General features: G+C 42.3%; 1 protein-coding gene across 1 annotated transcript in view; it reads left to right on the top strand.

The window, feature by feature from the left end:
- The window catches only part of KCNK9 (potassium two pore domain channel subfamily K member 9), an 87,411-nt gene extending 69,965 nt beyond the window's left edge, over positions 1-17,446 (top strand). The window contains exon 2 of the mRNA XM_075706065.1: positions 16,605-17,446. Within this exon, the coding sequence (XP_075562180.1) occupies positions 16,605-17,446 (842 nt within the window). The remainder of the gene's footprint in view (positions 1-16,604) is intronic.
- The last annotated feature ends 5,455 nt before the right edge of the window (positions 17,447-22,901 follow it).

The following is a 22,901-nucleotide window of genomic DNA, read 5'->3' as shown; positions in this document are numbered from 1 at the left end:
CAGAGGAGGTGGATGTGCCCTGAAGGAAGCTGCAGCCCTTGGAGAGCCCATGCAGGAGCAGGCTCCTGGCAGAAGCTGCAGCCTGTGGAGAGGAGCCCAGGCTGGAGCAGATTTGCTGGCAGGACCTGTGGCCCCGTGGGGGACCCACGCTGGAGCAGTCTGCTCCTGAAGGACTGCACCCCATGATAAAGACCCATGCTGGAGCAGTTCGTGAAGAACTGCAGCCTGTGGGAAGGACCCATGTTGGAGAAGTTCTTGAAGGCCTGTATCCCGTGGGAGGGACCCCATGCTGGAGCAGGGGAAGGGCGTGAGGAGGAAGGAGAGGCAGAGACGAAGTGTTATGGACTGACCACAACCGCCATTCCTCATCACCCTGCAGTGAATGGGAAGGGGGGGACATAGAAGAGTTGGGAATGAAGGAGTGAAGTTGAGCCTAGGAAGAAGGAAGGGATGGTGTGGAAGAGGTTTTTAGTTTTGCCTTCATTTCTGACTATCCTACTCTGTTATTAATTGGCAATAAATTAAATTATTATAATCTTCCCCAAGTTGCATCTGTTTTGCCTGTGATGGTAAGTGGTGAGCAATCTCCCTGTTCTTACCTTAAGCCGCAAGTTTTTTCATCCTATTTTTCCCCCTGTCCAGCTGAGGAGGAGGGGTAATAGAGTGGCTTGGTGGGCACCTAGTGGCCAGCCAAGGTCAACCCACCACATAATTGTATACATTGATTCCCCAAAATGTGCAATTTAGGAGACTTGACTTCCACAAAACTGTGCTAAGATCCTTACTGAGAGTCCAAACTTGAGCATATGTCTGCAGTTCCAGTCCCAAACTGGAGTGTGAGGTAACCCAACACTGGAAATACAGGGTATGCACGGGAGGGGTAGTGCAATGGCGGGTTGTTATGTCTCATAGACAGGAACTCTAGTGGACCCTCAGCAGTGCTGCTCCTTATTTATATAAGCTTCAAAGCTTGCAAGTGAAGCTGAAACTGAGACTTAAATCCCTACAAGAATGGTTCTGGAGGATGTTAGCCAGGGTTTTGTCCAAAACAGTTTTCAATAATCATCCTAGTGAGTTTTTTCTCCCTTGTTGAACAGATTAATAATTTTCCTCACTACATACATGGCCTTTTGGGGGGGGATGTCAAACTCTTAGTCTGATCTGTATTCTTCATGCCTGGGCCTTCTCCCTCTCTGGTGTCCATGTCTGAAAAATGCAAATGGTAATTCCCAGTGTCAGAGGAGACTTGTGAATAGTCACGGACCATCTCATGTTACTCTGTGTTATTTACATACATACATACGTTACACGCCCTGCCACTGTGGGGTCTTGGACCACAGTGGAGTTTCTCAGGTATAAAAACTGTGCAAATGATGGTTATGACTGCTCAGAAATGTCACATGAAGTATTTTGTCTGTCTGATTTCTCAAGCTACCTTGTATGGAAGAGTTCAGGGATGAAATAAAATAAAAAACACCTGGTTATGATATTAAAATAATACAGTAGGACACTGTTTTCTACCCAGCAAAAGAGAAACAGAGAGGGGTAGAGGTTTGAAGAAGTTTTGGCAAGTGGCTTCCCATTTCTTTCCACTGAGTTTGACTATTCCTGTTGGCTGGGCATAGAAAACTGAAGTGATGGATAGCTCTGATTATGCCTAGTCAGGTGCATTAAATAGTGTCTTACTCTCCTGCCTTCTGCACTCTTGCTGCTTGGTGTGCTTATCAGGGCCGACGTGGAAAAGGTAGATGTCTATAAACAATGAAGAAATAAAAGGGGAGGTGAAAGATCTCAGACTGGTCTCAGCAAAAGGGTTTGTTGGGAACTGGAAATGTGTTGAGGAGATTAAACCGAACAACTTTTAGAATAACTAATTGGGATATGCCTGTCAGCTTCAAGACTCAGTAGCGCACACGAACCCCATCCTGCTTTTCATGGGTCATTTGTTGGAGAGATGCTTGCAGTATATGGAAAGTTTCATTTTAGCATCCATCTGTTTAATGCTAACATGGAGCTTCACTCAAATGCTTCTCTCCAGTTAAACCATGAACTTGTGTGCTTGAGTTATAGTGCTGTGAGTTCATAGTCACCAAGAAAGATTACTCTATTTTCATCAGGGTGAGACAAAATAAGATCCCATGGATTTTTAGTACTGCGAACAGACAGGTAGGTTCAAGATGCAGTACTTTATTTCAAGTTTTGTGTCAGTGCTGTCTACAAGATCTGTCTAAAATGGTATGAAATAGTATTCAAAGTCTGTACAAATGGAGCATTGAATTTCTGTGTTTCTGTATCTAAATTTGGGTTGTTGATGTACAAGAAAATTGAATTCCAGCTGGAAAGGTGCAAAATGCGATGAAAGTGAAATTGTCTAATGCAACAGACTGCCGTGGCTGGTTTATTCATCCTAGGAAAAAAACCCAGGCTGGTGAGATATGGCTGACCTTTATTAATCTATGGGAGTAGGGAAGACAAGCAGGGAGGATTGCTGTTTGAGCTAAGGACTTTACTTTTATGAGAACAGACAGACCATGAACAAGCTTGGACTGAAAATAGGAAGACTTTTAGCTGCAAGAGCAGTGAGTTTAGGGACAGACTTACAGCTTGATTAGTGGAGACAGAAGCCCTAACTGAGGTGGACCTCTGTCTTTTTAGGAAGGAGATTTTCACTGCATGTGAACTCAAGTTCTGGGTTTAATATCTCTTAGGCTCAAATTACTAAAACACCTGACTTACCTTGGACAGTTTCTGCTGGCTGGAACAGCATCCCATGAGAAATGCCTCTGGTTTCATCTTGGTGGGGAAAGGTACTAGCAGTCTCTATGCTCCTGGTGTGTGCTTGCCTCTTTGAGATAAAAGTTGCTATCAGAAAAAAAGGATGAGGTGGCTTCATATGAAAGTGCCAACCCAGTGAGTTAGACCGGTCTAGCTCCAGCAGTGTAATTACCCTGATACTGCAATTCCAGCAAATCTTCCCATAGACAACCCTGAACAATGCTGCAAAACTTTGACCTTCACATTTTAGCTCAGCTCTTCTGTCTTCAAAGTGCAAGGATAAATGTACCTCAAAGTTAGTACTGGCTCAGTGGAAAACTGAACAGGACAGTAGAGTTGGGCAATATATTTCCATTAACTTTCTTGGTTTCAACTTCCAAAAATGCTTTCTCAATCAGAATTGAACTTCTTCCTTCACAGAAGTGTTTTGGTTGAATTATTTAAGTTTTTCAAAGACAGTTGACAGAACACACTTAAAATTTGTAAAGGAAAATCAAGAAATCTCTTTTTGCTTGTATTTTCAAGCATAAGTCTGTTCTGGGAATAAGAGCAACAGAAATAAAAAATTGTACATTGGTAAAAATATGCTCAATGCAAAGCTTTTGAACAAAATGTTTTTCCTTTTTTCTTTTTTTTTTTAATGAAATACGCATACCCCTTTGATGAAATTTATCTATAAATCCAATTGAATCACTGCTCAGTCTATATGTGATGTAATGGGGGAAATGATGATGGACTCGCTTTGGCTGTTAGACCACTGAAGCCAGGTTTCAGGTAATAAAGCTGCTGCAAAATCAGAGTGTCTTCAGGGAAAATAGCCTTGGCCAAAACTGCAGCCAGCCAGAGTCAGAAGACGTGTTTGGGAGTGGTTTTTTTTTTTCAGAGAAGGGTATGGTAAATGCTGTAACTGATGTAAAGGAGTCTATGATTGCAAAGATCTAGAAACAGGAAAACTTGTGTCCATCTGGCTAATTCCTTGTCATGGTCATGAAGAGACAGAGAATGAGAAGCAAAGAAGAGGGAAGAGGAATTGGTGGTTCCTCCACACTCAACTGTTCATCTGCCGAGACAGACTTAGCCTGGAAGAAGTGCTTTTGTATCTCTATAACTTTGTCTAGATCACAGATTGTACCACTTTATCTGTGTTAGTAAAAGTCAGGTCTCTTAATTGATTTGCTGGCATGTTTTTCTAGCAGGGACAGTGGGAATCATTAACCCTTCCTTTAGCTGCCCTTTTGCATGGGGAAGCCCTGGTTTTTCAAACAGCTGAAAGGAGAATCTGCTCAAAATGCCATGTACCTATTAGTATTCGCTAAAAGTTTGAAAAATATCCTTTTTTTTCTTCCATATAGGAACAATCTGCAGTAGATACAGGACAAAATAAAAACAGATAGACGGGCAAACTCATGGCAAGTCATCTGTGCTCTTCTAAGTCTCTTAGTTGCATAGAGAGGAGAGTCATAGAGGCAAAATGCAATTGCTTCAGTGAAATCACAGCTGAACTGCTTCTCTAAATGTCTTTCCACGTCTCTTGTTGGATGTGCTGCATTTTATCGGACCAGCTCTGACAGCATTTGATGTCATGCTGATTTGCAAACAGAGCTCTGTGGACTGCAGTGGATAATGACATCACAGGTACAGAGGACATGATTACTACAGCATTAACGATTTGAGCCACTCTGCTGCCTGCCAGCCTTTGGTAATGTTTGATTAGCAGGGTTTTTTTGTTGAACTCCAGTTTCTCAAGCCCTGGCAGTGTCAGACTGAGAGCTGTGTCAGGCATTCAGCAGGTCTGAGAGCAGAATCCTCTTAACCCCATGAAGGCTCAGTCTTGCTGTGTTTTTAATTTGAAAAGATCTAACCCTTTGAACAAAGAGAAATCAGAAATTTCTCATGCCCCTTTCCTGTCGTCGCAGCATAGTAAAGGAAGAAGAAACCCAGTCAGTTTTGGCCTCTTGTTAAGATGTGAACCCCTCTGCTTCTTCCTGATAGATTTTTCCCTGATCCCTCAGAGTGCTATTTGGATCATCCTGCCAACTCTGCAGGTGGTGAGTCCTTCATCTTCCCCACCTCATGGATAGGCCTCAGATCATTGCCAATAAATTAGGAGCAAACAAAATCAATTACATAAAACTATTAAAATTGCCCAAGAAGGCCATTTGTAGAGGGGATTGAGGAAAAATAATGCTTCTTGCAGTCACATATGTGCAGTAGAAGGAGCCTTTGGGATGTAAAGAAATGACAGCATCGGGAAAAGTTTGCTGTACTATGAGGACATAATGTTATGGTGATGACCAGTCAGACCTACATACCCAAGAGGATATTTTACAGTCCAGGGAAATGATAACCCTGCTACCATGGTCCTGCGTCTATAAGGACTGTGCACAACTCTAGCAAAGGTCCTGAAAGTTTCTGAAGAGCAAGAAGGATCTCAGACAAGGGCAATAAAAGTGATCACATGAGGAGCTGCTTCTGAAGAGATGTTAAAAATCTCAGTCTAGGTATATGTTGTAAAACACCTATTGTCTTCCTTGCTGCAGGACTCTGCCCCAAAGAGCTCCGTTGACTAAAGAGCTAATGTTGAGTAAGGGATGAAGCTGTGACTATCTCCAAGAAGTGTAAAAGAGCAAGTAATGATGGAGAGAAATGGGGTGTGGTGGATTGAGGACTATAAAGAACACTGTGATAAAAGACAGCATAAAAAAATACAGGCTGTGTAACAAAAAAAACTTCCTAATAGCTGGATCTGCTAGACAGGGGAATAATTTCCTAAGGGAGAGAGCAGAAACCCTGTTATTTCAATCATTTAAACAAAACTGGACAAAGCCCTGGAGAATATATTGTAGGGAACAATCATATGCTGGCCTCTGGGAATGGATAACATGACCTGATAAGTCTTTTCCTAGTGGTTGCTACAAGTCTCTTCAGATTGAGAACTTGTTCTGAGCATGATTTCTCTTGGGACTAGATGTGATGTGAGCCTCAGGTCAATCCTCTGACTGTTTAAGAGAATAAAATGGAGAGGAAGAAGTGGAGGAAAGGCATGCAGGGGCAGTCAGAAAGAGAGAACATGGGAAAATGTTGACTCAGAAGTGCTACAGGGCTTTCTATAGTCAGATATCCTGGTGCCAAAGAGATATAAAACACACTCTGGTCCAGATGCAAAGGTTTTATGCTGAGCTGGTGGTGTGCAGGCTCCAGAAAACCTGATCATTTGGTGCTTACCACAAAGCTCCCAAGATGTATGAACCCAAAAAGTCAGAGTCAACCTGCTTGTCCTTGGACTTTGCAGGTTGTTTTTCTTGCTGTTACAAGAATCCAGCTTGTTGGCTGGCCTGTCTTGCTGCATCCCTGTGATGCACACATGCTCTCTGGGTGGTGTTTCTGGCTGCTGATTTGTTCCACTGTTGATTTCTTCAGAAAGGTGGTCAGGCTCAGCTCAGTCCAGGGAACTGTCAACTACTGCCGAGCTGGAATCCAGAACAGAGCTGCTGTTGGTTTCGGGAGGAGTTGGGAAATGGTATACCAGAAAATGGCCCAAATCACTGCTGTTTTCAATGCTAGTCTCCTCACAGAGCTGGCGAGGAACCTCTTCCCAGCCTCTTTTCTGAAGCAGAGGAAGTTGCAGTGATTAGTAGAGGTAATGTTGTCATGTCTGGACAAAATTAAGTGGCAAGTGTTGGCATCCTTGATTTCCTGGGGGTTGGTGCACCAGGTGGCAATTACCTCGGATACTCTGTCATCTTATTCAAAAGAATTGCCAGTGATTGCAGACATCTCTTATCTAAGCAGTAAAAGTAGAAAGTTCAACAAGAGGAGGTTTGAGATAATCAGGTCTTCTGTGTCATATAGATGAGCAGGAAGATTGGCAGTGGCTTCATGTAGCCATTTGGAAATTTCCACTTTCTCTCATTTACTTTTTTAGTAAAACCCTTTATAGTGTAAGTTTTACACAGAAAAAATTGAAAAGGTTCATGTGCAAAAGAAAAAAAAAGAACAACAAACACAAACAAATGCAAAACTCTCAAATACTTTGTTTTTTTAAAGCAATATTTTTCAAGTTTTTTCTTTTGCTAGAAACAAGTCATTTCTTGAGCAGCAGCAATAGTCAAGCCTGGTTTCCTGTGAACTCCAAAACATCCCTCAGTTCTCTTGAACCCTGATGTGGCTCCTCATCCTCACAGGCAGATAGGTATTCCATCTCAGGCTGTCTTACAAGGTGACAGAGACAGACCATTCCTGCAGTTCTCTCCCATGCCCCTACATCTCACCCCAGCTTGCAGGACCCCCAGATCCTGTTTCTTGCCTGTAGCTGGCCACAGAAAGAGCTGATCACATTGCAGCTGAGTCTGCACTATGTGTGTGTTGGTTTTTGGCCCTTTTGTGTGTATTCACAGATTGGCCAGATGGCAGGCCCAGCAGAACAGGTTCAACAAGTTCACATTTCTAAGTGGTGGAAATTGGTGAGCAGCTTCAAAGCTGTTGGGGGGGGAAGACAGATAGGCAGAGAAATAGGTATAGGTGGCTCATCCTGATGAAGAAATGAGAATAAAACCAGAACTATTTAGAGAAAGAAGAGTTTCTTATGGCTTGGTTTAAACTTATAAAAGTATTCCTTCATGCAGTAACTCAGTGGGTATCTGAAATGGCCAAATGTTGTGACCAAATCTGTGCTTCCCTGTTAGGCAGAAGCAATATCTGTCAAAATGGGGGAGCTGTGTCCCATTGGGGTATAAGTTCAGGAGGAATACAAGATCTTTTCCAGGGGAAGCGGAGAAGCCCCCAGTCTCTCCAGCTGTGGGGAGGGTGGAAACTGCCTGGGCACACACCTCTGACATGCACACAACTGAATGAGCAGCACTTCCAACTACTCTGCCCCAATGAACTGAACTGATTTGTCCCCTCACTGCCCCATGTAGGCATCCAACAGCACAGAAGAAAGACTGTCCCATGTCCATGCTGGTGGTGGAGTCCAGGCAGGGAAGAAGGAGGAAAGCCCAATCTAAGCAGTCTGAGAACCTCTGAAACACAGTTCTCTGACATGTCCCATGGAAGTGACCTTACTGAGAGCCTTACTGGGACTTAGACACATTATTTGCCTCGATCCTTTAAGAATCCAAGAGAAGTCTCTTCAAGAGGGTCAACTTCTTATGGGGAACGCTTGACTGTATTGCATGTGATCCCCAGATGAAACCAGCCAAACCTGAAGTCCTAAGTCTCACCCTGAATCAAAAATGAGGATGGCATTGTATGACTGTTTCACAAAATTAAATTGCTGCCTTTGGACCACTATCATTTAAGGTAGTGTGAGGAATATATTGTCTTCCCAAGCTGGACCACAGGAGAACTACCCAGAAGGCTGTCACAGCTGATGGCCTCACTTCTTGCTCCATCATGGCTGTAAGACTTCGAGGCTGTGTTCTTAAGCAGTTGCCCAAGTACACTTGATGTAGTAGTTTTCCTGTGGTTGTATCATCCAATGGGATATGGTTTAACAACATCTGGTAATGCTCAGAGGAGGGAATTTATGCCAACAGGCAGTTTGGGCAATGCAAAGCATTTGCCATGCTGGTATTTACTGCAACTTGGTGTGGCTGGAAGAGAAGCTACGGGAAAAAAATTACTCTTGGTAATGCTCCAGAGTGGGAGGTTCAGGTTTCATAAGGTGTGATGGCTGCAGACCAGACCAGTGGAGGGAGTGAGGAAATGTGGTGGAGGGATGAGTGGCACGGAAGCTGGCATTGTGCTGACTCAGCAGTAATTTTCGGTCTTATTAGTTGTTTTGGATGAGACCTTCAGCCCTGCTGCTGAGCTGTCATACACTGAGTTTGCTGACAGGCGGTAGATTCAGCATGCCTGGTGAGATTACAAAAATCATTGTGCCAGGGGTAATTTCCGAGGCCAAGGCAGTTGTCTGTCCTGACTCAAGAAGTGCATGGGTCAGGGCTGGCCTCCCTCCCCCAAGAAGACCGTCTTTGGCTGCACCTTCACCTGCCGGTCAGTGGATCACAGAGAGAAGCCATTTCTTCTCCTCCTCATTTTCTTGCTGGCCACTGCCCGTGTGTGTGTGCCTGCCTAGCCAGTCAGAGCTGCTTTTGAAGCTGTTTTCCCTGAACATCTTGAAAGTCAAGATCAAGAAGAGACGTCTGTGCTTGTGGTGGGGAGAATAAAGTGAAGGAAGCGTGCTGTGTCCCTGCTGCCCAGGATAGGAGGTCTTCTGCAGGTCTTGTTACAATGCAAATCGATGAGTGTAATTTCCAAGGTGGCATGGCCTTAACTCTGCAGGTAGGACATGGAAGCAGTCATAACAGAGACGGGGTGAGCCAGGATGAGAAGCTGTACCAACCTTGTGGAGGGATTTCAGATCTGAGGTTGCACCTGGGGGTTGGCACATCCTTCCTTCTCTCGCACAATGTCCATGCTTTCACAACATGGGATGATATCCGCCCATATTGCTGTGTGTTCCTGTAGGGAGCCGTGTGCCACGCTTTGACCTGACATTAGAGACTGTCTTTTGGGCATGGAAGGGGAGGATGTCCTTGAGGATGGAAGGGGAAGCTGTGCAAGGGAAGAGAGATTATTCAGTTGATGTGCTGCAGTGAGATCGACCAACAAGGGAATGAAATAAAAAGGGAGTCCTGGCCATGCCTGGGGAGAAAGGCAGCAGGATTCAGGGGGAGCCCAGACATCTGGGAGAGAGAAGAGGGAGCAGTCAGCGGTGCTGGTGTGCCAGGGGGCTGGTGTAGTTAGACAGCAGCTTTCATCCAGGTACAGCAGCATCCATGATGTGCTCTTGATTTCCTTACAGGAGAATGCCTTTGTCCTGGTAAATAAGTTACTACCAGTTAGTTAGATGAAGTATCTCCCTGATCCCTACTGAAAGCTCTTTCATCTGCACGGCAAAGGCCATATTGTTTCTTCTCCCTGCTGAAAGCACGAGCAGCAAATCCAGTGGAGAGCCAGCCTGTTCTTTGTGGCAGCTTCTCTGACGTAGATGAACCTCTGAAGTGAAGTGTGTGACATCAGGAAGATGTTTTAATCTGAATTATGCTTGCCCATCTGAGTAACAGGTGCTGTTATCCTCTTTTCATTATCTCACAGCCAGGGCTGCTGCCAGCATGAGTAAGAAAGGTTTGAGTCATGGGGATGGAGTAGTTCATTTCTTTCCGGAGGCTGTTGTCAGAGGCGACCAGGCCCAAATGTCCATCACGGGGATGAATGATGTATAGATGAATGAGGGGAGAAACCTACTCCTGAGAGAAATAAAGTGTCCCTCATGAATAACGCAGAGTGTTGCTTCAAGATTCAGGACATCTAAAACCTGTTGTACATTGAATGTGAATGTGAATGAGACTTAGCCGCTCTGCAGCTACACACTGGCCTGAATGTGATCTATAAATAACTTACCACTGCCACATTTAATTTTTATTTTTTTAACACTGACCATAACTGTATTTGGCCTGGTACCAATGCACATCTAGAGACAAACCTGTCCCAGTCTCTGACACAGCCCAGTGTAGAAAAACACCCTTTGCTTTGCACCATGCAGTCTCCATCTATGCTATGAAGTAGAGCAGGACCTCTGTTCTGTAAGACACGGAGGCCAGCAGAGATGGCACGGAGAACGCCAGTAACAGCTAAACACACGTACTGCCCCAGAGTGGTGCTTAGCTGCAGTGGTCCCTGGCCACTGTTAACCTCCATGGGTGGACCAGGCATGGACTTTGCCTGGGACAGTGCTGGCTGGTCCAGGGTAAAGCCATGACGGGAACTGTGCTAATGATTTAAGAGTGTGGACTATCATGGGTTGGTGGTGAAATCCATCCCTTGTTCCAGTTTAGTTTGCTAGAGCAGATATCGCCTTGCAGTATTGGAGGTGGTTACTATGTAGATGCAACACACTGAAAGTATTCAGGGTTCTTTCCCATAATGTTTTATTTTTGTTATGAATTTACTTATTCTGGACAGTCTGCATCATTGCAATAGCATGAAATTGTTTATTGAGACGCTTTTTGCCCCAGAAGCAAAGTGTTATTCAGGAGAATTTGTGTTGGAGGACAAGACAATGTTACGGGCCTGTCTATACCCTGCAGCTGAACATGGTGCAAAGATCACTGATGTAGATCTAAGCAAGCTGGTCTGTCCACATGAGGCTATACAGTGCCAGAGCTACTTGCTTAAGGCCTGAATGCAGGCACAGCATTTTTGTTGATAAAATGTCTATAAAATCATTTGTGACACAAAGAAGGGGAATAGGGAATAATTGTTCCTGGTTTCTTCCATAGAGAAGGTGGGGACATCAGATGGTAGTAATGGGAGACAAGTAACGAAGCAATGGTGATTTTTTTAAAGAACACATGTTGATCTGTGGACCTTCTTGACACAGGGTGTTGCAGGTGCTAAAAGTTTATACACATTCAAGGGACAATGCCGAAGCTCATGGAAGAAAAATCCATTGCGTGTTACTAAAACCAGTGAAACCATATCTGGCTTAGGAAATCCCTGAGCTCCAAATGATGAAGCTGGGTACATGAATACTTGGGGGAAATGTCACATATAATTATACCATTCCTATACTCCTCCCCAGCCATCTACTTGTGGTTGCTGTTGGATTCAGGGTAGCTGTGCACTGTGTTCCACTGCACGCTATGTTTGTGGCCTGGTACCCCAGCACAATGTCCCTTTAGAAGTGAGAGATAGCTATTTGGGTTGTCCTCCCAAATGGACCTCACACAGATTGTAATGAATAGTTTCTCTCTGTGTCTCATCTGAAAGGCACCATAGAAAAATAAGCTTTGAAGGAGGCTCCTTGGGTTTTCCTCATACTTTCATAGCTACACTCTTGCAAATAAGAAAATAGAATTCCTTTTTTTTTTTCTAGAATTACATATAGATGCACATGGTCTTTGAGAGTTTTCCACTGGAGAACGGACAAGGCCTGGAAAAATCAAAGGCAGGGAAGACCTCAACAGAGTACTCATTTGGTGTCAGCCCTTATGGTCTGACCCTTTGCCTCCCTTGCCTACACCTTCCCTACACCTTTCTGCAGTTTTGCTTGATGTCTGTAGCCCAGCCCTTCCACAACTGAGAGGAGATGGCTTTTGCAGTGCATTGGTGCTCTGCAGTCCAGAATTGGAGTAACACTCTGAGACATGACATTTCTTCATGCCAAACTATTTTTCTTGGTGCCAACCCAGATGAGCTCTGTCCTGAAAGCCTAAGCAGCTGGGAGGTATTATAAAAGAGAGAAAGAGTACTAATGACATCACTTCCAATCAAGGTGAAAGTTATTTAGACTGTCCTTGATCATTCAAAGTTTATCTCATTAAATATCAGACAAACCTGCCTGTTGTGGTCATATTGCTGTATTGTGGGACCTCAGAAAACTGGTTAGTATATTAGAGTAGTATAGGTAGTATTTACCTAGGTGTGGTCCAACGTAAAGCTCCATCTGTACCTTTCTCACTGTTATCTCAGCCCCATGGCTTGCTAGGGGATGCATTTACTATACCTAATTTTAAGGTTTTCTGTTTGATCTTTCTTCTTCACCACAGAAGAGTGAAAAATACCAATATCATGCTTAACCTTTTTATTTCTCTTTAAGCCTTGTGGTTCTTATGGTTCACATGGAGTCATCTCTTTATACCCTGGTAAAGGGCAGTGTCATTCATGTAGAGGAAGTTAGGCTGAATTTTGGTAGCTGAAATCTGCTACCAAAGCAGTTGCTTCTGCTTCCGCCTTTGCTTGACACAAGTAAAACCCAACTACTTGGAGACTGACCCTGTGCACTGCAGAGGGCTGTTTCCCAGCATTAATATCCTCTGTGCCCCTCTTCCCCTGGCAATTACTGACCTTCTCATTTTTCCTAGAGGCAGTCTCTGATGTTAAGAAGGCAGTGGTTTGTTTTAAATTTCAGATTTACTGAATTTCAGAGAACATGCACTGCTGGAGTTTACTTTTCATGTATTGCTCTCTGTAGGGCTGGATAGATTCTGTAATGCTAAAGTAACGGAGAGTTAAGTCTTTCTTTGGTGTATTTTGAAACCCCTCATTTCAGAGTGCTGAAGGCAATGACTAAGGTGCCTGTTACTTAAATCCATGTTGTGCTGCAGAAATATATGACTCTGATCCCTATACATGAATCTATTTGTAAAGTCTTATTTCAGCTTCATGAATAAAGTCCTTTCTTTACCTCAGATTGATGGTGAAAATACGGTAAAAGACATTTATCTGATATTGTGGAGAGCGAGTATGACATGGGGCAGAATAAAAATCAGAATTTCTGGATATTCTGTCTACCTATGTGAACTAGAGAGAAAGTATAGCCTGCTGGTGTCTGTGCTTTCCTCTCTGTAAAACAGGGATATGGATATATTCCTATCTTATGGGAGAGCTGCGAGTCCCAAGTTAATTACAAAGTCTGTGACAAATCTTAGAAATTCCATTGTGAGATAGTGTGTAAGCATATAATATTAATGTTTTATAATCTCCCTAAACTGTCTCTGTGGATATATTTAGTGAGAGGGATTTAGTGATATCAAAAGAAATTTTTTTCCACCCCAACCATTTTCTTTAGAACCCAAAGTGAAAGCTGTTTCCACCAACTGCCATCTCTGCAACCATCTGGAAAATCACATTTTCTGAAGCTTTCCTTCTTTTTATCAGCTGTAACTAAAGCTATAAAATGGGAAGATGTCCCTGGTTTAATTAACACCCCTGTAGTTCAAAAGCTGATCTTAGTAATGAGAGGCAATTATAGCCTTTATTGAGGGACAGTCAGGTGGAACAAACCCAGCATCAATCTATTGAAGACACTTCCCTTTCCAGGTAATTTGGAAACTGCTTTTTATGATGAACAGACTACCTGGCCCAGTACAACAGGTGAATCTCTTTGTTTTGTAACCTGAAAAGAACTTCCTATTTTGATTTATGTGCTTCTTTTGTAAACTGGTTTTTGCATCCCATCCGTCTGCCAACAACTAGCAACTGAGCTAAGGAAATACCTGTTGCTTTTTGGAGGGTGTTCTTGCTGTTTTTTTTTTTTTATTTATTTATTTTCCTGTCCACTGTTGCTTTTCACTTTGAAGGTTGCCTGTTGTTCATATTTTTGTTCTAGCAAAACTGCAGACTCTGTGGTGTGCCCACATCCTGAGGGCTATGAAGAGTTCTGGTCTCTGCACCTCAAAAATGATGTGGTAGAGCTAGAGAAGGTCCAGAGAAGGACATTGAAATGATCAAGGGAATGTGTTTTCTGCTATATGACCTAAAAAGGCTGTGGTTCCAGTTCAGACAGGAGACAGCTGAGGGCAGAGGTAAAGCTGAGTTTAACTGAAGTCATGCAGGTGATGGATAAGGTAGATGTAGAACTTTAATACTAGAGCTAATGGGCCCTAGTGTCACGAATATGATTTTTTTACACGGCTTTGATTTAGCAGCAATTTAAGATTTATTAATGTTTTTGAGATAGATCACAGTATTAGGTTGTATAATTCTTAACAGCACTTAAGCATCAGCCAATTTAAAACAGCAATTTGATGGAGTCTGTTACAATCAAGATAGTGACTTAGTTAAAGATTCAAGAATGGCAAGGTTCACTCACTTACATGGAAGAAGTGCACAAAGGAAAATTAGAATGATTCAGAGAGATCATGGATACAGGGAATAAGGAGGACCCTCCTGCTGAGGTTCAGAATAGACCCCCTTGCTTTCTAAACTCCTTTCAGAGAGGAGTCTAAGTGCAGCTAGGTCTATTCTTAGTCTCAGACTTGGTCAACGGTTTATGTGAATAAAGGTAATATATATGTATATATAGTCAAATAGCACACACACACACACACACACACACACACACGAGGTTAATCTGTGATTAAAATTTCCCTTTTCATGAGTTTCATGAATTACTCACTTTTATGTGCTGGCACTGCACTTATGACCAAGATAACAGCACAGTAGGGCTTATCCTGAGATCTGAGTGGCCCGGGGTGGGGGCTGCACCACCACACCTAGCTGAAACAAGGCGATCTGCTTGAAATTATGAAGTACTTTTTTACACAGCAGATAGTGAACTTCTGGAATCTGTTGCCACAGGAGGTTGGGGTGGTGGGCAGTGTCAACAGGTTCAAAAAAAAAATTAGACAAATTCAGAGCAGCAGGTCCATAACCTGAGTCTGAAGATGATGGGCAGGGCTGAGGCAGTGCAATGGGAATGGTCTGCAGAGAATGACCATGCTCTTCTGGTCTGCCTCAGTAGTGTCTCAGGTGCTGTCTGGCTTCCAGCTTGTGATCTGTAAGAGTGTGGGTCTGCTGTATGCCCTGTGTTTCATCTGCCAGCCCTCTATGGATATCCTGGTATCTCAGGGGTCTCAAATGATGCTAGATGCCTCCTTCTGGAAAGCTGATTTAAACCCTCAGTGTCTGCAATGCAGATGCCTACACTGGAGCTAGTCACTTAAATTGGAGCTCGACTCATGATTAAGATGCCTGCATTTGGCTGTTTGCATGTAGTTGTCTACCTGTGCAGTAGGTGTCTAGTCAGTCTAATGGAGACCTGATGAATACAGTCAATGGAACAGCCAGTACTGCCATTTCATCTTGCCATAAGGTAGACTTGGGATGGTCAGTTAAATAACTCACTACTGGCTGTTTTCATTAAATCTGTGTTGGCTATAATGGGAGCTTGGACACCTAGCACACATGTAAGATACCAAAATTCAGATATATTAACCTTGAACTGAGTTCTGTCCCAAGATTTCTATTATAATGCCTGTAGAGAAATAGGTGTCTCCTGAGAATAACTCATTGGCCTGTTTTAGACACCTAGGTGTAGATGAGATAAACTGCACTTGGGAAGTGCCTATTTCTATTCGTTGACTTTAGGGGAGTCTAGATAGTGGTACCCACGTGGTCAATGCACACCATGGCCAGGTGAGTCCCAGCCATCCCATTTTGGAGACTTTGGTACTGTCACTTAGAATCTTAGCTGTAAGAAATGTATATTTTTAAAGCAGTGTGATGTGAAAAAGTGAAATTATAATTTCAAAACAGAGCCTTCCGCACTTACAGTTAGATTTAGTATAAAGGTTTAGCCATGATTTTACTGTCTGTAAACTATGCTGTGAAACATGCTACATCCTCTGTCCTGGATTAGTTTAATAACCTGACAAAATTGCCTTTTACCAGACTAGCTGTAAAAGCTGTAAAACTATAAAACAAGCTGGTAACTTGGTTATTCTTCAATAATGAAAGATAGAGCAGGCATTAAACCCCTAAAGTCCCATGGTGTTCCAGCAGTAAGTGGCCGTTGTAGGGTGTCTGGGAGAAAGGTTTATTCAGTATGGAAGAGTTTGGAAAGGAATTACTTTAGTCAGCGGATGTTGTTAACTCCATGCTGCCAGCAGACACAGAATTTGGATGCCATCAGTGTACTCTGGTTTTGCGACAGGACAACACCAACTCCTCTCAAAAATACTGTAGACAAGTCAACCTATTTCCAAACTTTCCACTATTGCATGTGATACAGGATAGATGTGAAATTTCATTAGCGAATTAATGTGATATAATCTTGTTTAGGAGACTGCACATTTATTTGAGGTAGGATGGATTGCCCATTCTTTCATCTTTCCCACTCCTGTGTGTACAGCTTTGTTGTTCTGTGTCTTATTTCGTTCAGATATGGGGCATGGGCGAGGAGATAGGAAGATTGTGTGACTGCAATGTTCCTGTAGCTTTGGGTCTGGCTGCGGCACCAGAGTCTCTTTGGTTCATGTGGCTTGTGTGAAAGGTCATCACCTGCCTTGCTGACTGTCGTGTCTTTTCATTCCCCTTCCCAGGTTATGGACATGCTGCCCCAGGGACAGACGCGGGGAAGGCCTTTTGCATGTTCTATGCGGTCCTGGGGATCCCACTGACACTCGTCATGTTCCAGAGCTTGGGCGAGCGCATGAACACCTTCGTCAAGTACCTCTTGAAACGCATCAAAAAGTGCTGTGGGATGAGGAGCACCGAGGTCTCCATGGAAAACATGGTCACTGTGGGTTTCTTCTCCTGCATGGGAACACTCTGCATTGGAGCAGCAGCCTTTTCCCAGTATGAGGAATGGAGCTTTTTCCATGCTTACTATTACTGCTTTATAACATTGACTACGATAGGGTTTGGAGACTATGTGGCCCTGCAGACCAAAGGGGCCCTTCAAAAGAAGCCTCTCTACGTGGCTTTTAGCTTTATGTACATTCTAGTGGGGTTGACAGTCATTGGGGCATTTCTAAATCTGGTTGTTCTCAGGTTCTTAACCATGAACAGCGAGGATGAGAGGCGGGATGCCGAGGAACGGGCATCCCTGGCAGGGAACCGCAACAGCATGATTATCCACATCCAAGAGGACTCCCAGCATGGTCGGCCACGGTACAAGGCCGAAGTAACAGACCTTCAGTCAGTTTGTTCCTGCATGTGTTACAGGTCCCACGAGTACACCAGCCGGGTGGTGTCCCACCAAAATTCGTTCAGCTCGAAGCTGAACCCCCAGTACTTTCACTCCATCTCTTACAAGATAGAGGAGATCTCGCCAAGCACATTAAAAAACAGCCTTTTCCCATCTCCTGTCAGCTCCATCTCACCTGGGTTGCACAGCTTTACAGATAACCACAGGCTGATGAAAAGGCGAAAGTCCATTTAAAGGGATTTGTCTTCTTTTGCTTTCCTTGTTTTCCCCAGTTCTTCTCCGTTGTTTCGGTTTTTTTGTTCCTTGAGTGAGACGGAGCGAGGCCAAAGGGAGCAGAGAAAGCCAGTCCTCCTCTGAGACTCCGCTCTTGAGCATGAAGCATGGATTATTACTGTTCCAGCAAAGTATGCCTTACATTACCCCCTCGGTGGATGGCAGAGGATTCAAGGTGACGTGAAGTGGGTACCAAATCCAAAGTTGCACACACAGCTGGGAGCCTTCATGTGCCGCTGGCACTCCTGACCTAATAAACTATTTTCCTCATGAGCAGGTTGCAGCGTGCGTGCGTGCTTGCGTGCGTGTCGGGTGTGTGTGCGTGTGTGTGTGCGCGCGTGCAATTCCACAACTAGTGCCATGTGACAAAAATTAAAGCATCAGGTATTATTTTTTTTTTCCCTTGAAGCAATTGTGTTCCAGCCTGCTTTTAACTTTTAGATTGCTTCCAAAAAGAACGGGGAGGGTGGGAGGGGAGCCAATTTGTTTTGTTTTTTGCCAAGACAAGCATGCGCCATAAGCAGTCAATATACCAGGTGTATCATGATAAATTTTTTAATGCTAGATTTTAGATTGTATTAACATTAAAAAAAGGCAGGAAAAGATGGATCATTTTAGCTTGCCAGTTCAAAATTAAAAAAAAAATAAAATAAAGCATGCACTTTGTAAAACTGGTATGCCTAATAAAAACACAAGAAAAACTAGCAATGGAATTAATAATCAAAAGCAAATAATCCTATTGATTTAACTATATTTACTTTTATCATTTTCAACTGTTCCAACAATTTGCAAGTGGAATTTTTAAGAGAAATTGGGAGAATTGTTGGAACTAAAGAGTGTATTTTGTTATTTTTATTTTATTTATATTATTATTATTATTATTATTATTATTATTATTATTATTATTATTATTATTATTATTATTTTGTGCAGCAAATACCTGCATGAATACGAATTATATTTTTTGGAATGCTTGGATTAGGATGGGTATAAATAGGTGGATGTATATTTTTTCTTACCGAATAGTGACAGGGCATTCCTTGTTTTAAATAAAAAAATAAAGATGATTGTCTCTAAATGCTTTTGATTTGTAAATAATGGAAAGCCTTTGTTGGTCTCAGGAAGAATTCAAGGGACAGTATCTTGTGTTTGGCTCACTGGGAACTTGTGAGATGAGATGTGATAATGCTTTTTTGCTAGGCGGAAAGGCAAAATGCATTTAGCAGTAATGGGCAAAAGCAGTTTTACTCCAGTGTTTGGAGGGTAACATTGGGAGTAATTGTGTTGGCAAGTTGTAGTGGAGGATGTTGAGACCATGTCGTGGAGTTGTTCCTTGGAGGTTGTCCATCTCTCCGTTGTTCATCCGGACCAAACAGACTTTATGGAACCGAATTAGAGGCCTAATCCAGCTCCCTTTTAAGACAATAGGAATTTGCAGTGATTACATGGAATTTAGTGCTTTGGGAGATTTATCTTTGATTTGACCGGGGTAGGACTGAGAGTTTTATAAACCTGCACCTTTGTCTCTGATTTAATCCTATCTTTTAAATCACCTTCTGTGTTAAGTCGCCATACAAAACTCATCTTTTTTTGGCACTAATCACCTCCTGCTGATTCAACCATTTTGTGCTCCCAGTGTAAAAGCAATAATCCTTTTTTTTTTTTCTTAAACTAGACGGTGTGTTTTTGTACAAGCCCCAGCTCTGAGCTCTGTGTGCTGATGGATGTTGATAACCTTTCAAAGAGGCATCTATAAAAAGCATTAATAGGGAGAAATAAGGAATGTCATTCCTCCTCTGTTCTCTTCTCCCTGGCTTTCAATTATTAGCTATATCAAATATGTTCATGTTCTCCTAATTTCCATATCTGTGTTTCAACAAGTAAATGAAAAGCAAGTATCCATGACTTTGACTCCCCTATGCAGCTTCCTTTGGGAGTATGAATTGCTGTGGCATGAAAACCTCCATTAAGATTAGTGAAGAAATAATTTAGGATTCTTAATGAGGATGGATGAGGATGGACTTCTTCTGCCTAACGTGTGGGGATAACATCCTTCGGCACACTAGGAGAGCATGCTGGGTGGATTAATGCTGTGCTGCTGGTACCATGTCCTAAGGCAAATGCTGATGGCAGAAGTATTGAAGCAAGCATACCTAGAAAAGCAGTTTCAGGATGTGTTAAACCACCTCAGTGATTGCCACCTAGAAGCTGGTTTCCATGAGGGTGGCCCATGGGGTTCACAGTGCTGTCCAAATTCACTTTCATAGTCTTTTGCCTGTGGCATCCCAGAAGTGCAAATAAATGTAGGTTTCTTTTCCTGCTAAGGAGATAAGAAAAAGAATGCCTGGAACATACACATCTGTATCATGTACGATTGCTGGATGTATTTGACACTGGAGAAAAACAGGAAAAGTTTGGGATTTTGCAGAACTTGAGTGAAATTCTCTCTGCCTAGCAAAGGGGAACTTTCGTGACAAGACTTTCAGGAACAAATTTAAACAGTTTTGTGAAAAAGGGGTACATAATATAAAATATTGGTTAGCTTTTTCCTCTTCTTTCCTTTAAAAGGAAAATTTTGTTTCTGCTGCATATAAAAATAATATTTAAATGTCCTATAAATCATGTTGAACTCCAGAAGTTCAAAGCTGTTACAGATACTCTGATTTGTTACTAAATCCGCCCTCTGGAACCATAAATGAAGAGTAAATTTTAATACATGGGGTATTTAACCAGGGGAGCAACTTACCTTGGCATGTCATGGGTTATTGGCCACTTAGAGTCTTTGCATTAAAACTCAATGGCTTTATAAAAGCTCTGCTTTAGCTTAGTCTAAGTTTATGGACACGGTTGAAGAAATCTATGTATGTTGATACGAAGGAGCCAGAATAGATGTCAGTAGTGATACTTTTCAGTCTGAAAGCTGTAATGACTGTGTATGTGGGAAAGTGTTTTGCTAAAACGTATCTGCATTCCTTAGGATTTTAAAATATGTTTTATTTTTATTTTCTGCCTGAAGAACCTGCAATTCTGTCCAATCTATATTTTTGTTACACACAGGATTTTAAAGTGACAAGACATTTCCTTTAGTAGACTGCATGCATTCAGACGTTTGCATGAGCTCCTGCAGGACTTTATGAGCAGCCACAAATACAAGAACTCTCATGTGTACACATCAGTACACCAGGCAAATTATATGTCTCTCTTTCATTGTTTTTATGGTTCTTGGTTGATATGTGAACTGGAACAGACAGTATCTTGAAAGGGAAGCTTTTGTCCACGGTTAATCCCAGCTTTTCAGTTACACATGAAAAATCAGTGAGTGAAAGGTGAGCTGATTTTTGTCTGCTCTCTCTCTGACTTCTTATTGCCCTACATGAATACCAGTTTTCTTCCTGCGACACTGCTTTTCACAGAATATTTTCTCTGGTACATTACTAGTTTTATTCCACTTAAGACATTAGTTCTTTCAGAACAACCTCTCTTGCTTGCCACTCGCTCTTTTGAAATTCAGCTAGAAGCAGGTAGTAGTGGTGCTGCTTTGTGATGCACTCTCATTCCCCAGAGTCTCATTTCCCCTACCCTTCCCTATTATTAAGCATTAGAAATAATAATAATAAATCAGATTAGTCTATTTGTGTCACACTAATGTGCTCTTCATCAAAACAACAAAAATTTAGCTCCCTGCTGTCGACTTCGATTATATAACAGCCCTATTATCCTAGCATATTTCATATTATCATCAAAGGGAAAAATCAGTTTGATCAGTGAAGCACCAAAATAGCTTTGACTGAGCATGCTGTGATATGGAAACGAAAGAGGAAACTTAATAGAACAATGTAGGCACAAGTCTCCGCTTGGTCTTTGTTACTGCATAAGGAAGATCCTGACTGATCTAACTGGGGCTGCTTTGCCAGAGCTTTGGACATAGATATGCTTTACAGGGATGACTGTAATGGGACAACTCTAGAAGGGGTGTTTGGATGTTACTTCAAGGGTCCAAAATAGCTTCTTGGTTGTTAACGAATGGAGAAGATGTACAGTGACCTTCATCAGTAGACTTCTGTTTGGACTGCTCTGTAACAGCTCATTAGGACAAAATCAGCAACATTAAAAAAAAAAAGTGAAGAAGGAAGTGACCAAGGTAGTCTACTGTATTGTAGGTTGTCTCATTAGTTTCCTAATGCTTCGATCGAAGAAATGCCAGGGCAGTAATCAAGATTATTGTGATTCAAAGCTGAGCAAGGTAATTTCTTGTTTTCTCTGACAGATTTGAAAGCTTTTGTTATGGGAAAAGGCATCATTTGTTGCTAAAAGCTTACAAAAAGCAGTCAGTGGAACCAAGATGGAGAATGAAAATGTTTCAAAACGATTTGGTGTGTGCAGACCAGAGGGCAGGGGCTTGGGTGGAAGTAGCTTTCAGTTGAAGTTTATGTCCTCATTTAGCTTTATGTAATATTCCTGTTAATATTAGGATCTCATTAAGACAGTCATTTAAAATCTTTATGAGGAAGCCAGGCCAGAGAGATGTGTTGGAGTGTGTCCATTACACTAATGTTACGGGCTTTTTAATGCATATTTCAACAAGACACTTATTGACTGGAATATTGCACAAATTACAATGAGAATCACACCACCACTACTTTCATCAACTAGAGGTGCATAACACTCATAGAACTGAAAAAGAAATATTGTCTTTCGGACCTGCCATCTAACTTTAATATCAAACTTTATTTTGGGAACTTCAGCAAGATAAAGCATATGAAAAGGATTAGCCATCATAACGATACACCAAAATCAAAATAAATAGAATAATGACATTGGATGTGGAGAAATTGATTACAGAATGAAGGTGCTCTGGGACTCTTATGCTATTTAATCTAAGTTCAGAGGCTGAATTAAAACCATGAAAACTGATGGTACCCTTTGCCAAAATATAGTTTGCAATTATTTAAGATGCAGATAATGAACATGGCAGAGCAACTTTCACCCCAAAAAAGTAGTAGGAGGGCAAAAAGAAAGGTGGAAAGAAATAAATTGTTCTCAACAGTAGATTATGTAGTTATAACAGTAGTTACGTTATTTCTAGTTGAAATCACAGTGAGGTGATACTGAAGAGTGTTGTGCTTTGATCAGGGTAGAATCAGTCTGGGAGACCGACTGTCCTCTGCTCAGTCAAAGTCTATGCCACAGTGTTTCACTGGTTACCGCTGATAAGGAGATTCATGGAGTTCTTGATTGTCCAGTCAGGTTTTTACTGCTGTCTTCATTGAAACCAGGATTTTATTCAGCCAGCCCATCCTGAACAGTGCTGGTTGCTGTGATAAATTATGTTAAGTCATGCTATTTCCTTTACTGGTGATCCTAAGTGCAAGGGCTCAATGGGATGTAAGCAAAGTGTTTCCTTCTCTAAACCCTG

The sequence above is a fragment of the Pelecanus crispus genome, chromosome 2 (assembly GCF_030463565.1).
Source record: "Pelecanus crispus isolate bPelCri1 chromosome 2, bPelCri1.pri, whole genome shotgun sequence".
NCBI classification, from domain to species: Eukaryota; Metazoa; Chordata; class Aves; order Pelecaniformes; family Pelecanidae; genus Pelecanus; species Pelecanus crispus.
This window is presented reverse-complemented; position numbering and strand designations above follow the sequence as displayed.